The sequence below is a fragment of the Chanos chanos genome, chromosome 3 (assembly GCF_902362185.1).
Source record: "Chanos chanos chromosome 3, fChaCha1.1, whole genome shotgun sequence".
Classification (NCBI taxonomy): Eukaryota; Metazoa; Chordata; class Actinopteri; order Gonorynchiformes; family Chanidae; genus Chanos; species Chanos chanos.
In genome coordinates this window covers 42514107-42530408 of record NC_044497.1, presented here as the reverse complement: position 1 = coordinate 42530408, position 16302 = coordinate 42514107, and the positions used below count along the sequence as shown (strand labels likewise).

At 42.1% G+C, this 16302-nt stretch overlaps 1 protein-coding gene across 1 annotated transcript in view; it reads right to left on the bottom strand.

The window, feature by feature from the left end:
• The window catches only part of ptbp3 (polypyrimidine tract binding protein 3), a 38667-nt gene that overhangs the window by 13540 nt on the left and 8825 nt on the right, over nt 1–16302 (bottom strand). Inside the window, exons 2-3 of the mRNA XM_030767409.1 lie at nt 6133–6208; nt 52–221 (exon numbers count right to left, since the gene is read on the bottom strand). Of these exons, the coding sequence (XP_030623269.1) occupies nt 52–221; nt 6133–6157 (195 nt within the window). The 5' untranslated portion in view covers nt 6158–6208. The remainder of the gene's footprint in view (nt 1–51; nt 222–6132; nt 6209–16302) is intronic.

Here is a 16302-nt window from a genome sequence, read left to right as displayed (position 1 = left end):
CAAACTTTGGTTAGGAGTTCGCTACTACAATGGGTGGTATGGATGACATACTTGGTTTTTCCCTTTAAGCATCAATAGGTTAGTGACTTTTCCGAATGGGACTCCTAGTGAGATGACCTCTGCCTCGGAGACCTCAATGGGAACCTTGCGGACATGGAGGACGCGGGAAGGGCCACAGGGAGATCGGTCTCCTTTATATTTTCTGCTATCGTTGCCATTAGCTAGAAAAAAAGAAGAAACAAGGAGAGAGGATGTTATCGAAGAGCCCACCCCACATCACGACTAGTATTCACATCAAAAAGACTCACATCAACTCAAAAGCAGCATTCAAAACTGATACGTTTCTACATGTATGCATCAATTCATGCATTGACTGTTCTGTGGGACACTGTCGCACACTTTGACATATGATGTAAGGACAAACAGGTGACAGGCAAAACGAGGAAAAAAAGATGACGACACACAGTCGGTCGTGGAAAAGTCCAGGAAATCACACCAGCTAGGGCCACACCCAATGGATGAGAGCACTGCAGCCCCTCAAACAACAGAACAAGCCTCTTACAGGATTAGGAGGCTTATGGAGTCTAGCCCACTCCAAATGGTGCCCATTGTGGGCACTCTGGCACTTTGCTATCTCCAGGGGAACATTGCAGACTGGTGACAGCTTTGGAATGACAGACACTGGAGGACTCCCCTAACTGTTTCCACACCCAACCCAGAGGCAACCACATTCTTACTGCTCTGTCTCACACCATCAGTCTTCCCCTCTTCATCTTTTCCCTCTTATGTCTTAATGAGACGGAGAACTGACATATTTATCAGACGTACGGTGCACAGCGATAAAGAAAAGTGCAAATACAAAAGCCGTGATACCTACACTTTTCAAATGACTGAAGAATGTGTCCCTGTCTGATAGATGACTGATATCCGGGGTAAGGGTGACTTCATTTAGATTCATTTAGGATTATATGACGTGTGTTAACTATGGAGACCGAACGCCACAGCAAATCAAACGCTATCAGATACACCATCAGACCCTTTGCTTATCTTATCAAGACAATCTGTATTACTTTAATATCCGAAGGCAGAGATGAACAATGTGGCCATCAGAGACTTCAAACACCACAGTAATGAGTCAGTACTGACTTATGCTCTTTCCTTTGAAGTCTGGTTTGGGTACTAGACAGTAGTTGGCAGGTTTGAAACTGGCACCAAGTCCAGGCAGGATTCTGCTGGCAGCTGGCAGTCTGATCTTTTGTGCTTGCCCATCTCTGCCGACGAGAGAGAGCAATCAGTTCCACAGAGTAAGGGGGGCCTAAACAAAACTGTACATTATTTACACATGAATTTCATGTCCTTGACGAATTCGGTAAAAGAGGAAGTCTGATGATTTTGCCCAAAAACTCACTCAAAATAGGCCAGTATTCCTAATGTGGAGGGGCATATGTACGGTGTCTTAGCCCCAAAGAATGTGTGCATGCGTGCATGTGTGGGAGCAAGGGACAGCACGAGAGAGAGGGAGAGAGAGAGAGAAAGAGAGAGAGAGAGAGAGAGGGAGAGAGAAACAAAGAGAGAGAGAGAAAAAACAAAGAGAGAGAGAGAGAGAGAGAAAGACCATCAAGCTTATGCGTTATATTACGTCGCCTCACAAACACACACACACACACACACACACACGCACTAGAGTTAATCCAGCCAGTGGAGAAGAGGAGGCCGAGAGGATACAAAAGAAAATGCTGCTGTCAGCAGGACGCCGCACCACAGCCCACAGAACAGCCTCAATGCACGCAGCATGAAGACCCGTCCCCTGCCCAGCCCTGTCTGTCTTCAAGGCCCAGAAGGAGATACATTTTCACCTGCTCTCACCTACTCTCAGCACCCCACTACTCTTGGTGTAGTTCTGCATTCAAAGAGAGATGCGTCACCACCAGCCTGTTTCTCCCTTTCATAAAGGCCCATGGGTACGGTACAGGAAGAGGAACCTGTTCGCTGAGAGCAAAAGACAAATGGGGTTGAAAGAAAGATTAGCTAAAGCCCAATAACGTATTGATATTGAGATATAATCTGTGACTCTGTCAAGACAAATAGAGTCAGTACCAGGACTGTATGTCTATAAGTGAGCCTGTCATACACTATACTAACAGCAACCTTTCCAAATGAGACATCTGCAAATTGACTGGGGTGGCTCCTCCCCCTTGGCTTCTTCCATGACATCAGTCTAGTGCAGGGCATAGGGGCAGTGCTCTAAAACACATGACTGGACAGCGAGTGTGTGTACTACAGCAAACTTTAATATGGTGTTGGCACACATGAACACACACACACACACACACACACACACACACAGTCTACAGTTTACAGATGACTGAAGAGATGTACTTTAATGGTCTATAATAATGTATCTATACACAGCTAATAAAAAAAAAAACACAGTACGGACTTCTAGGTTTATCTATATACATCTCTTCATTCTCAGCCTAACAAAGAAGTTCAAAACCTCGTCACTCTATAGGCACCATCACAATACAAAGAAAACAGACGTCAGAAAATTTAACTTACATGCAGAGATTTCTCACACTAAATTACTGAGCACAGAACTTGAGGCTGGTCTACTGGGAAACCTTACATATGATAAAGAAAGACCAAGCAGTAGCCTACCACATGCAGGGAGCTAACAAGCTAAGAAAAGAAACTAGATTATCCCTTCAACAGTGCTAGCCGAATAGATTCATGTTTTTTTTTTCATTCTGCTGCGAAGAAGAGCAGACCAAACAATCTAGAGGAAAGCAGCAGGTTTTGACCACGTAACACGGTCAAACAGTGCTTAGTCCTTAATTTATTCTAGAAGCTACAAATGTTTTAATACGGCGGTCAGTCAGACTGCAAGGCTGAGAGAACTGCTTTTTAATGTTGTGTGATGAGGTTTAAATAAAATTCCATTGGTGACATTCAGATACATTACCTTCATTTTCTTTGGAGAGCAATTTCAAAGGAAGTTACAAACATAGCTTAAAACAATTTGAAAAGGCCTGGAAACAGGCGTCTTGCGACAATAGCAGTAGGCAGGGAGAATACAGGCAATGATGACTGTCTCATTCTCCAATGACCCTGTGTTGCCATGGTGACATACACACGACCTATCAAAGCATCTGGCTCGGCCATGCCGATTCATCTCATTGTGCCGTTAACAAATCTTATTGTGTGTTTAATGAGATTAGGGGATCCATCCCCTTGAATCAAACATGCCAGGGGCCCTCTCTTTAGGAAATGCATAAACAGACCTTTCAAATGTAAACCCCGTGTGTGAGCTCCAGTCAGCACAGGACATCAGTAAATATAATGTGGACCCAAGATAATCATGCTGAAATATAAGACACTTCTTAGTGCTAAATTATTCAAACACAGTTGAGATTAGTAACATCATATTTCAGGCAATGCCGCACTCAAGCTGCACCTCATGTCTACATGCTCCTTTCTGACACTTGAATGAGAAAACACTTGTTGCAAAAAAGTAAAAAAAAAAAGAAAAAAAAGACAAAATTGGGCCAGATTCAGGCAGGCAAATGGATTCATTTGAGTTTTCATATCCTTGTAAAACATGTTTTTAATGGCAGCAGGCGACTGTAATATCACCAAACAGAGCTAAAAGAGTAGCCTATATCAGGCCTTTGAGATTCTTGTCTCACAGGAAGAACCACTTAAGTTCACTCACAAACATCAAATCATTTCACCATTACTGGTGTTCATGCCCCCACTGAACTTGTAGTATAAGAGAGGGGTAATTGACCGTATAAACAAACCCTAATTATTTCAAATTCACAGTAATTTCCCTGCAAAAATGCAGCCACTATAGCCACCGCTGAGGTTCAACAAAATTTTGTCTGGATGTTGTAAGGTCTCTAGAAAACCAACTAACAACTCTGTCTCTAACAAAACTTCTTCCTAAAAGAAAAAAAAAGTCATCCTTTTACCAGTGTCACATACCTACAGGCCAATAAAAGCAAATCTAAATTACTATGGTTCGTCAACCTGCAGTCAGATATGTTCGAGTCTGAGCACAGACCAACTTCAACTGTTGCTAGAACACCTCGGAATTCATGGAACGCTGTCCACAATTTGGTTTTTTATTACTGCCTGTCGACGGTTCTTATATCTGACATTCTTGAAATACCATCCCTGAGCAGACAACTCCTTCCCTGCTCTCCACCTGCCTCCCTGGCCCCTCCCTCTCGTCCTGCCCACCAGCCAAAACTGCCAATCAGCTTGCACTTCCCTATCCACTAGGCTTTTTCCACTGCTGTCGTCTCTGCCTGAGGGATGAGACTCAGTCAGGTTTGACAGGGCGGAAATATGTTTTGTGTAGCTCTGACGGAACGCTCCCGGCAGATACTGAAACGGAGTATGGAAGCATTCGTCATGATGGAACCAACCATGGCAGAGACTCTGACCTGTACTACTCGTGAAAAGTGCTTATATTTGAGGTGTGTTCTGCTATGGTGAGTAGAACCAGTCACACAAGCCGATAATAACTCACCCTGACTTCACAGACACACTCAGGGAACACAGAGTCGAAGTTTCACTCAGACATGAGTGTCACGGTAGGAGTTAAACCGACAGAGGGCTGAAATTCCTACCAGGGCAATTACCTCTGTTCTGTCCATTTAGAACGGAGCAGAACAATTGCTCAGAACAGAACAGCCGGAAAAGCAAAAAATAGTCTACAAACAACCGCTTTTAACTTACAGTCTCAGTCACAAACAGGCCATACGTGCCGTGGTCCTAGCCAAACTACTTGGTTTAGATCGGCACGCAAGGAAGGATCATGGCTATTTTTCAAGCCATTATCACAAATGTGTCCGACTGATGGATTTGGCAAAACATATCCGTGAATTATCCACACCATGCCAACATTCTCATCTGTCTTACGGAAGGGAGACTGTGTGAAAATATTGACCTTGGGTATTTCATGTGAGCCGTGAACTGTCAGAGGCTGTCTGACCCATGTCTCATAGACCCATTTACTCTGGCTGTTTCAGCTCACTTCTCTGTAAATATGGAGAAATATTAGCGGTAATGCTAAGCTGTAATATTGAGTCCTTAGAATCCTGTGTACACAGAGGGGCATCTCTTTATCTGGAGACCCAAACAAAAATATACTGGCTGAAGACACGGCATCTCTCATTTCATTCTAAGCCTAACAAGGTACAGCTTAGTGTTAACATCGAACGCCAAAGATGACATTTTCTTGGAGGTTTTCAGCACATCTGTATATTGATTAACAAGCAGAGAGTTTTAAAAAGCAAACCGTATCCATATTTCGCCTTATGACAAATGAATACCATTTAATTTCATCTTATTTCACTTTACGGGTATGTTCTTGTCCATCAGATATTCAGCAGTAAAATAACAAAAAACAGAGCTCTTTCCCAAATACCCATTTGATTTTAGTGTTTCTCAGTCTACAGTGACTGTGAGAGAGAGCAGTGAAAAGGAGAGAGAGACAGAGTGAGAGACAGACGGAGAGCACTCACATTTGACAAGTCGAGCTGATGGGGTCATTTTACACTGCCCTCCATTTCAGCTCTCGTTGTCTGGCCATTCGGTTCTGTTCAAATAATGAACTGCACATGGACTAAGCAGCTAATCCCCAATAACATTAGTGATAACCACCCAGTGTTTCACCTAGGATATTCTTCTAGGCCGGTGGTGGTGTGTAAGTATAGGAGTGGGTGTTGGGTCTTAAAGTGGACATTCGCCCCTTCTGACGTAAGAAACAGGCTTCTGAAAGTAATACCCATCTTTAAATGGTTCACATTCATCATAAACTACCCTTACATACTAAAGCAATGCTAACTTCCACATACCAGGTATCACTTCCTTTATGAAAAGAAGAGTTGAAAGATATTCCAGTGTTTCCTAGGGGAAATAACGAAGTCCTTCTTGGCTTTTCTGAGCAAAATTAAAAGATACCAGAATCACAAAATGTTCTTTTGGAGAAAAGATATTTGAATTTTCATCAAGTTAGAAGAGGCTCAATGACTCTAATTACTTTGCAAAAGTGAAAGAAAATAGTTGTAATTTCAAGGTGTTTGGACTTCTGGCTAATATCAGCAGTGATGGAGATCACAATACCTGTGGATGGAGTAGAATTGCTCATGGTAGTACGGCCACACGTAAAAGCAGAAGTGGGAGGCTCCTCAGATGCCCACTGAAACACAAAATAAAAATCTGTCAGTCAACTCACTAGTTCTTTTTTTTTTTTTTACCTTCGCTCAACCTACAGACATACCGAACAAAAACAGGAACACCAATGACACCGACCCTGAGAACACGAGGTAAACTGGCAAATATATCTATTGAGAGACACTGACTTGGCCAAGTGAGGGGCTACATCAAGTGGCTTTCACAAATGGGACTGTAGGGCAGGTTCATTGAACAGACCTGTGATCTTGTAATTTAAAAGGAGTGTAATGACTTGAACCTATATATATATATATACACATATATATAACCCAACTTGGTTTCAGATTATTAGAAATATCTACTTCAAATGACCAAGAGATTCATCTAGACCCAAAAGTCTAGATATCTGAAAATGCAAAGGAATATCTCATATACAAACTATCATCCAATTGTTTTCACTAACCTACACGTAACAGCATAAACCATCAGGGAAGCAACAATCAATAAATACTTTATGTGTCTCATTATAGACTGGTTCAAGCTTGAGAAATGTCTAGTGCATTAATTCCTCAAGAAGCCTGTCTTACAAGCTCACAAATGCATCCATTAGCAACAAATTGTCTAGGAGGTGGACGGACCAAGCAGACTGTCTCTTCATCTACAAGATGGCTGGCAAAAGCTTCAACACCTCAGACAGCTAAGCACTAAAGGCAATGCCTCCGTTTGTGTTTTATTTCTTGAGCAAGACCCCCTACACAAGAGGGATCACCTTACTAATTGACTACCTCTACTGTTCTAGCTTTAGTCTTCTCTTCAGCAAGGTCACAGAGGGGTGTGTCCTTGCTCTACCATAAACGCTCGACTGCTGAGACAAAAGGAGGAGCCTCCGAAAAGCCCTTTTAATGTATGTCTCTGTATGTTCGGGGCAGCTGACGGACTGGCCTGAGAGAGATACACACAGACTTAAGGTCAGCCTAAGCAAGCTAAAGTTCTCTTCTATTCAGTGTACTGAAACCTAATCAAATATTCCCGATAAGTGGCTGTAAAAGTATTTATAAAAGGAACGGCAGGAGCACTTGCTCAACTAAATCACATAAGAGGTTTTTGAGGAGGAAAAATGGAATGTTTGAGAACAGTTAAGTACAAAGCCCCAAATTACATGTTAAAAAGTCATTTGGTATAGTAAGTAACTGTCTGAGCCATGTGAAATGATTAATCAAAAAGGCTTGATCAAAAGACTAGGTGCTTAAGCTTAGGTCTGAAAAACAGAACTTGCATCCATCTTTCTGTTGATCTAGTGTGTGTCTAAAAGCATCTGCAATTTGAAAACGTATAACCAATCAGATGCAGATGAATTTAAAGAAAAATGGAAAGGATACCACAGCATTTTGCACAGGCCTTCACGACTGGAAGAGGGTGTCCAAGAATATAGAGTTTTCACAATACTCTATAGCAATGAACAGAAATACATGGCAACTGTGCCAATAAAGCCGCCATTTTGTATTTGACAATCATCTAGCACTATCACGAAGCATGGAAGATTTTTTTGAGTGATTAAATGGAATAATTGGTGCCCTTCATTAGTCAGTAGCCTGAAGCAAGGCACAATCATTTTCACTGTGAATGACAGAGCTAAAGTAGAAATTCACTGGAAAGAGGAGTAAATAGAACCGAATAGAGACACTACAAGAGAGAACCAGAAGCTTGTGTTTGCTCTATAGTTTAAGGCTTCCAGTCACATCAGGTGTTGTTTAAGACACAGAGATATAGCTGGTTAATGAGATTCAGTATCCCTGGAACCTGTCACGTCACGTCATGTCTCGTCTCTCTCTCTCTCTCTGTCCCCACCGAGGTGAAGAACAGAAGGCTTATCTTTTTTTTTGAGGTGATATTCAAATCAAGACCAGAGGAGAATGAATATGCAAAGAAAGATAAAATCTCTTTACCCTTTACAGCTAAGCCCTTCTCTGATGCCTCTGACATTTTCTCTGGTAAATGAAAAATGCAAGCGCACATGGATCCCAGCCTGACCTGCGCAGGGACGGAGTAATGAAACTGTTCCAAGAGGTTCCACACACGTGTGGATGGCCCATTCCACCCCCCACCCATCCACCCAGGGGAGAAGAGGGCACGCCCTCCGAGCACCCCCATGCTAACCGTGGCATTCACCGTGCCATGTGCCGAGGGCAGACCGTGCCATTTTCCCCCGGTGCCATTATTACTGCTAAGTGTCTTTAATTAGCGTGTGTGTGTGTGTGTGTGTGTGTGTGTGTGTGTGTGTGTGAGTGAGAGAGAGAAAGAGAGAGAGAGGTGCCTGACTGCGATGAGACTTTTTCAATGCAGTCTCTTCATCGGCCCAATTCCTTTATGAGAACTGGATCAGAGCTCATAATAGAAGCAGGGCCAGGTCAGGCTGCTAGCGTGAGCCTCATCAACACATTAAAGTCCAAATCACATGTCATCCTGACAATACAAACAAATCATAAAAGTATATAGCATATTTTCAAACAGTTAAAACATACCTTGCTGTGTGTCCACAAACTTGTCAGAGACTACTCCAACACTGCTCACACATGATGCATGCACACATGAGTCATTATTTTGACCCTAGTCATGAATGTGTTGCCCCACTTAGGTTTCATTCAGTTAGTCCAATGTTTAAGAGACCACCATGTGTGTTGTTTGATGTTTAGATGTTTGATGTTAAGAACATAAATATGTGTGTGTGTGTGTGTGACATTAAAAGAGAGGATCATTCATCATAAAAAGCACATCCTGATGTCATCCCTCCAGGTGCTTAACTGATTACAATGATATATGATTACATTAAAGACGTCACAATGACTATCTGGTTAATACGACTTCCTTAAATGCTTTTTAATTCACATTCGCTATCAGCAGGCACTGTCTTTGAGTAAACAAAACGTAATAAACCTGAGAGGATGATGGACAGCTAGAAGCACCCAGCAGTCTCCTGTTAGTAAAAAAAAGGTCTGTCTCGTAAAGCAAGCGTGTACACTCAGGGTAACCTGTCATTAAACACAACTTGTTCTCATGCTTAGGGTCCCCACATGCATAATAATAATAATAATAAAAAAAGTTTTATGATTTTATGAGAACTTCTAAAATAGACAGGGAAGAAGACAGGGCTTTAAACTTTGAAAATTTGATCATTTCAAACTTTAGCTGGGGGATATTCTGTAATTAACAATGAACATAGAAAATGAAATCAGTTATGAGTGATACAAAAATTTAATAACACCACTGTGCTGTTTTAACCGCTCATGATTCATTTTAAAGATCACCTCAATTTGGTGATTTTATATTTGACTTCAAACTTCAATCAAAAGTTATTGGTTTAGGTGCATAACCGTATATCACAAGAAAGATGTGGGTGCTCATGAGTGGTATCTTTCAAAAATCTGTACTTATAATGACACCTGTAATGCTGCCAGAGACATTTTTGACACCAGCATTTTTACTTAAACGGCAATGAGTCATATGGTGAAGTTAACAATGCAAAAGCCCAGAGAGATGACAGTACAATGTTCCACAGTGAAGCCAATCTTATGGGTACTGATGGAGCTCACACTGCAGGTCTTCATCATGAATGGAAAAGGAAAGGAAATATTCATGGAAACAATGCAGAGGAAACCATGTTGTTTTCAAATGGAACATCAGTTGGGTTCCACTGCTTATGCAACACCTTCCACTGTCACAACATCAAATGCGAACTGCTTAAACAAAGCTCCACAGAACAACACCGTATCACTACATCACCAGGACTGTCTGAAAGCCAAATAACCCTCAAAACGCTGCTCTGCATAAAACAGGTTTACCACGGGGTAGAATTCAATATCATTTTAGAATGAAAGAAATAATTATGGGTCACATTCTGAACAGAGGACTATATATATAAAATGGGTAGATATTAAGAAACCGGCAGGAATCACACTCCACTCTCCATGATTGGCCAGAGATCTGCACTTACAACGCTGTCTGTCTGTGGATATGGCTTATCCTGAAACACTGCACTTTAAAGGTTCCAGTTCTAATACAGATGGATTGTGCTGTAAACTGTAAATACCTGCAAACGCTGGGTATCACCAGAAAAAAAACTACCTCCTGCCCGGAAAGACACAAATATTGTCAAACTGACAGCTAACAAATCAATACCTGGGACTCAAAGCCATCCAGCTCTCTGGGTTATTACTACGGCGTGTTGCCGGTTGGAATTGTGAGGTTACCACAGGTCTTGTCGGATGACATTTTCCATCAAATGAAACTGAATATTGAATGTGTGTGGCCTTGTGGTCTTCGTCAGAGCGCAGGAAGAGTGGTCTGGATGTGTGCCACTGTGAAATGATCTTTTAGCCATATCAAGGTCCACACGGCTCTGCTTGTCTCTGAGAATCAAAACAAACCAGAGTGACTCTCCTGCCAGCCTAGTTTTAAGCGCCGGGAAAAAAACCAGCAACAACGTGGCCAAAAACAGTCTGTATCTGTATGATCTGTTGGCTCCAAATTGCGAGAACATATTGGAAACATTTCTCTTCGTTCGGACAACGCTTAATATACCATGTACCATGTGTTTTTTTTTTCGTTCGCTGTCGGCTCGTTTCTCATACCGAAGCAACAGATCAATCAGCTTGTTGAGACAGGTTTAGAAACTTGTGCAGTCTTCTCTCACCCGTGAATTATGTAATTTACCTTCAGTGCACTGACTTTTCAGTTCAAAGTCTGGATTATCAAGTATTTCACGAAGTGTAGCGTCTTAACAGCCACAGACTCTGACATTCTCCGGCATTGTTCACGACTCCCAGTTTCGCACCTGGTAACATGCAGTTAACATGTTGCGTTCATGGATGACAACTATGTGACGAGGAGTCGTACGGGAACGGCTGCTGAAGGTATTCGGCGTCTCTTGTCGTTCATTGTCAAGGCAGTTTAATTACTCCCTCGACTCAGCGTCTTAAAGTATGATGAGTTGAATTAATGATTTGACACTTTAATGCTTTGTTTTCGATGCGCCCTGTCGTGTGTTCAGAGTGTGTGAACGTCTGTGTGCTTGCTCAAACTTGGTTTGACAGGGACTTCTCCTCAACCCCCCGCCTTCTTTTGTTTGTGTTCCTTAGTTCATCTCATCCTCCATCTGTGATCAAACCAGTTTTACAAAGACAACCACCACTTTTCTGCTTAGCACCCGGAGGCAACTATTCAATCTACTAGCCACTGACAATCTGCTGTCACTTTTTATTTTCATTATTTGAATTCAAAAGAGTAATTGCTTGTCGCGCAGAAGATTCACATTTAAGATTTTAGAACATTTTAGAACAATGTTCAGCCTTCGTCTTAAGAATGCATGATTTTTTTTTTGATAGTAAAGACCTAGACCGTATATATTTGTGAAGTGAATGAGGAAGAAACTGGTAGGTGATTTCCACTGTTCGTCTGAACAACTCAGACAACTCTGGATAAATGACTGAGATGTGTCATAAAGAGCCTGTTAACATATATATACGTTATTTGAACTGTAATAAAGATTGTGCTTTGTTTTCCACCATGAGCACAAACACTGAGTGAATGTTGGTACACACTCAGAACGAACAGCAGACAGAACTAGCATACGGACAGATGGAGTAAACATGAAAACAAAGCAGAGAAGCTACAAAAGTCTAAGTGAATCTGTGTCATTTACACTGAACTAAAAACAAATACAGCTGCCTTTCTTGGCACCTTTTTCTGCAAACTGTTTAGTTCTGTTCAGGGTATTTTAGCAAAAGTAAAAGTTTTTTTGCTTCAAACAACAAAAAAGTTTATATTCAAATGGACTATGTGTCAAACATCACAAGAAACAATTGAACAATCAGAAGCTAGCAAGTACAGAGTTATAAATACTGCAAAAAGTTCAGCAAAACTGTGGTCTCTAAATCATCTTGCAACTAAATACATCATTAAAAAGTCCACATGGATCGATATACAGTCATACTCAAAACTCCTACACTACCACAGAGTACATAAAACATTTCAATATCTGTTTAAGGGAACCACTTGGTAACGGTACGAGATTGTAATATAACCTAAATACCACTGTACCTGGAACTCATTGGTAGCATGTCAGTTTAGTCTTCTGCAGTCATCGTGATGGCTAGCAAAACATAGAAGAGAAAGAATAAAGATAGAGAAAAGAGGATGACAGCAAGAAAGAGGGAGCAAAAGAAGTGCTTTCAGGATCAAGAGGAGGGTGAGAGAGACAGAGCTCAAGAGAAGCGAGTGCAACAGTGAGAGAGAGAGAGAGAGAGAGAGAGAGAGAGAGAGAGAGAGAAAGGGAGTGGAGGACAGGAGCACAGATAAGGGAGGGGGAGGGAGCTTGCGTGTGTAATGTGTGTGTGTGCATTTGTATATTTGACTCTATTGTAAAACAGTACACCGTGTGTGTTGAGGACAGACTTGGGCAGAGTAAAGAGCCTGTTGTGTGTACACAAATTAACCGAAAGCAAACAATTACTCAGTATACAGTAACTCCACGTCCCTGCTGAAAGGGTACTAGCATCATCACGGGGAGTTACAAGGAAGGTGGGGGGGTGGGGAGGGAGGAGGGGGCTAAGCAGACAGAGAGAGAGAGAGAGGCAGACACACAGAGACAGAGAGAGAGAGAGGCATAGAGAGAGAAAGAGAGAGAATGAGAAAACGAAGGAGGGAGGGGGAGAGCGAGAGCCTCAACAGGTTGATAAGCAATCTCCCTGGAAACAGGGGCACTGTGGTATACAAGGGGAACAGCTGTCCTGTAGGCTCACTCTCAGGCTCGCTCACTGGCTGAGGATGACTGAGTGGGAGGGTGGGGGGGGGGGGGGGGGGGATGATGGAGCGATAGAGATAGAGAGAGAGAGAGGGAGAGGGGGGTGGTGTGCATGTGCCAGTTCCATTGTCTGTGGTATCTATTATTGAAGCTGCCCCCCTTCATCAGTAACCGGATACGACTGGACAAACAAAGCCAGCAGCACACTCCAATTAACATTTGCCGCTGAAAGGAGAACAGGCATCCAGACTGTTTCAGCATGGCACTAAACGTAGCTAGCTGACCGTGTGCACAGGGAGAGGAGAGGAGAGGAGAAGAGATGAGAGGAGTCTGTTGTCCGGTACTTCAGAGGCACAAGTCTTTCCTATGTCAGAGTTTCTCATCCGAATGCACTTTACAGCAACTGCACTACACATCACTCGCTTGTAATACCATGTCACTCTAGACTGAAGATGCTCTTCACCTTAACGCAGTAAACTTTCCTAAGAATAAATAGCAAATATAACTCAAAGGAGTGAATAAGTATGTGATCATTTCACACACAGAATTAAGCCCGTCCAACCTGCCATTTCAGAGACCTTACTGTCAATACTCGCACTGGAGATAGACCCTCCCCCTTCAAAGATCCACAAGAATTAAATTAAGGCAGCACTTTCACTCGTGTAGAATTACTCTCTCTCTCTTTCTCTCTCTCTCTGTGATCTGCAACATTTCAGCTGTCTTCTCCTCTTGTGGTTCTACCACGCCCAAGACAAGATCACACAGATACAAGCATTGTATGTTCTTGTTTGGAGGACACAGGTGAGAATGTTTGGGTGCTACACACAGGCAGATCTGCCAGGGAGCGTCATCTTCAACTAACAGGTTCATTCCCATACTTTAGAGCCATACATGGAGGGCACTGGATGTCCACCCCCTGCTGGAGTGGCACTCAGACAGTCAGCAGGAGACCTCTAGTAGGGGTGGGGGTTCAGGTGTGGACGAGGGGACGGGAGGCTGGAAGGATTGTACCATATTCATATTCCCCACTCCATATCACATTAACACTTACACAGTGGGAGCTGCAGGCACAAAGGGAGATACCATTGTTTTAGAACAAGGGGAAAATTACAGAACAAAAGACTCACTGAAAAGATACATTTTGTTTGGACTCTTTAGCGTTGACTATCTTCGCTATATCACACCTCAGATGCTGAAAGAACACCAAGATCTAAGAGCGTGTGAACTCTCCTTCCGTTCCATTCCGAAGATGCTTAGAAAAAGTGGAAAATGAATGAGAGAACTGTAGGCTCAAGGAGTCATTGAGCTTCTAAAATGGAAAGGAAACACACCACCATATAGTAAATTCTTAACACACCTTATATGAGGCAACTGGCAAACAGCGCCCTTATCAACTTGAGCAAGTTCTTTCCAGTGTAAACCAACAATCTAGTAATTCTGCATTCTAACGGAGCTTCCTCAAAATAGTATCAAGCCCATACCACTGCCAAACAAACAGAGGGGGGAAAAAAACCATATACATACACGCACAGCACAAGCGGTAATGCCCCTGAGTTTCTGGCCCAATGAGAGACATGACAAACAGTAAGAGGAACAAACTCTTGTTACTATGGTTGGACCAGGTCTGGTGTCTATTTCCTTTAATATTGTAGAGGGGTAATAAAGAGGAGAGAACTGAAACCAACCCAGCTGACATTCAGACTAGAGAGCCCAGCCATATGATCCGGCTTAGCCAACAAAGTCTTACCTGACCAGCATTGTCCTCTCAGAAAGAAAAGAGAAACTCAAACAGTTGAAGAACTGCTTGTTTTTCCAACCCCATCCAACAATTACCGAAATAACGGTGAAACAAAAGTTTAGAGCATCGCACATCTCTCTTGCGTGCCTTGTTCATGGCCTTGTTTGTGCCCCTCTGAGCTTTTCTGATCAATCAGATGTTCTTCTTCTGTTCTGAGTGGACTACTCATGACTTGTTAACTTCTACGTTTAAAGACATGTTCATAAGTCAAAAGTTATATTACACACCATCGCTGGATCAATGAATTTGAAACTCATGTGACACCATCTGATTTCAGTGTCAAGAAGAACGCGACCGACCATGTTATGAGACAGACAGCTGGACGGAGTCCAGCTCTGTTATTGCCCTTCAAAGACTGATAACAGACTGGTGCCTGTACAGTTACAGGTAAATCAAGAAGAAACTGCACAGGCCTCCACACAGGTCACACCCCTATGGAGCCACTTCTCCTCTGTCCAGGTAAAAAGAGGCCGTTTTTTTTATTTGAGTTGATTTTTCTGATTTGCTACTTCACCAGTGACCATTTTTTCCATTTATATCTTGAAATCTAATATCAATATCAATTCACAACTTCCACAGACCAACTGGGTGAAAATAGCTTGGTATCTAGACTTACTGACTGAAAAAGATGATGTTCCTGTGAGAACAAATAAGAATAGCATCTACCCCATTATACTCAATATTGGAACACTTCTGTTGGCTAGAGACATGTCTTTGGTGTGCAACATTTCTGCCTTTTTGATCTTCAAAAACATTTACTTGCATATTCAGTATCGAAGCACCTATCTGGCACAGGATATGACGGTTTTGTCTATGTTTAATTTATGTTGTTTGGAATTTATTACAGTCATTTTGGTAACTGTGTATTTCTGATGAAAAACGTCCAAGCGATTGATCAAAAAGAGGCACTGACAAACAATCAGGTCAGACTTTTAACGAGCCCTGAACCGTTCAAAACCTCAAGATGTTCAGAACAGACCTTATTCCCACCAACACATTTGCTGCATCCAATCTGATTTAAACTGTTTACTTTTCAGTTTTATGCACAGACCACATTTCTCTTATGGACTATGGAGAAATAAAATAACCTTGGTGTGTAATACACTGTTCTGTGTTTATACCTTCAGGTACAATACTTCACAAAGGCCATGTACCTTCTGTATGTTATGTAAATTCTTTGCTAAATTTTGCCAGATCATATCAGATGTAAACAAGCAGCTGTATTTCGAATGTTTGGGCAGTTATACTATAAGATGGCAAGCAGAGCAGTTAAATACCCTTTCATTATAGCAACTATAAACTTCAGCTGAGGGAAAAAAAAGGCCACCCAAAGTGACTATACATTTCCTTATAACATGCAAAACCACTCTTATAGCAGTCAGCTGCACTGCAGTGACTGGGTACTTTTCCATAATCACCATGTCGGATTCTGATGGAATTGATCTTTTGATTGGACGATCTGGGCAAAACAAACAAAGCACAGCAGATTCAAGTCACCACATATTTCTCATTCTTTACATGT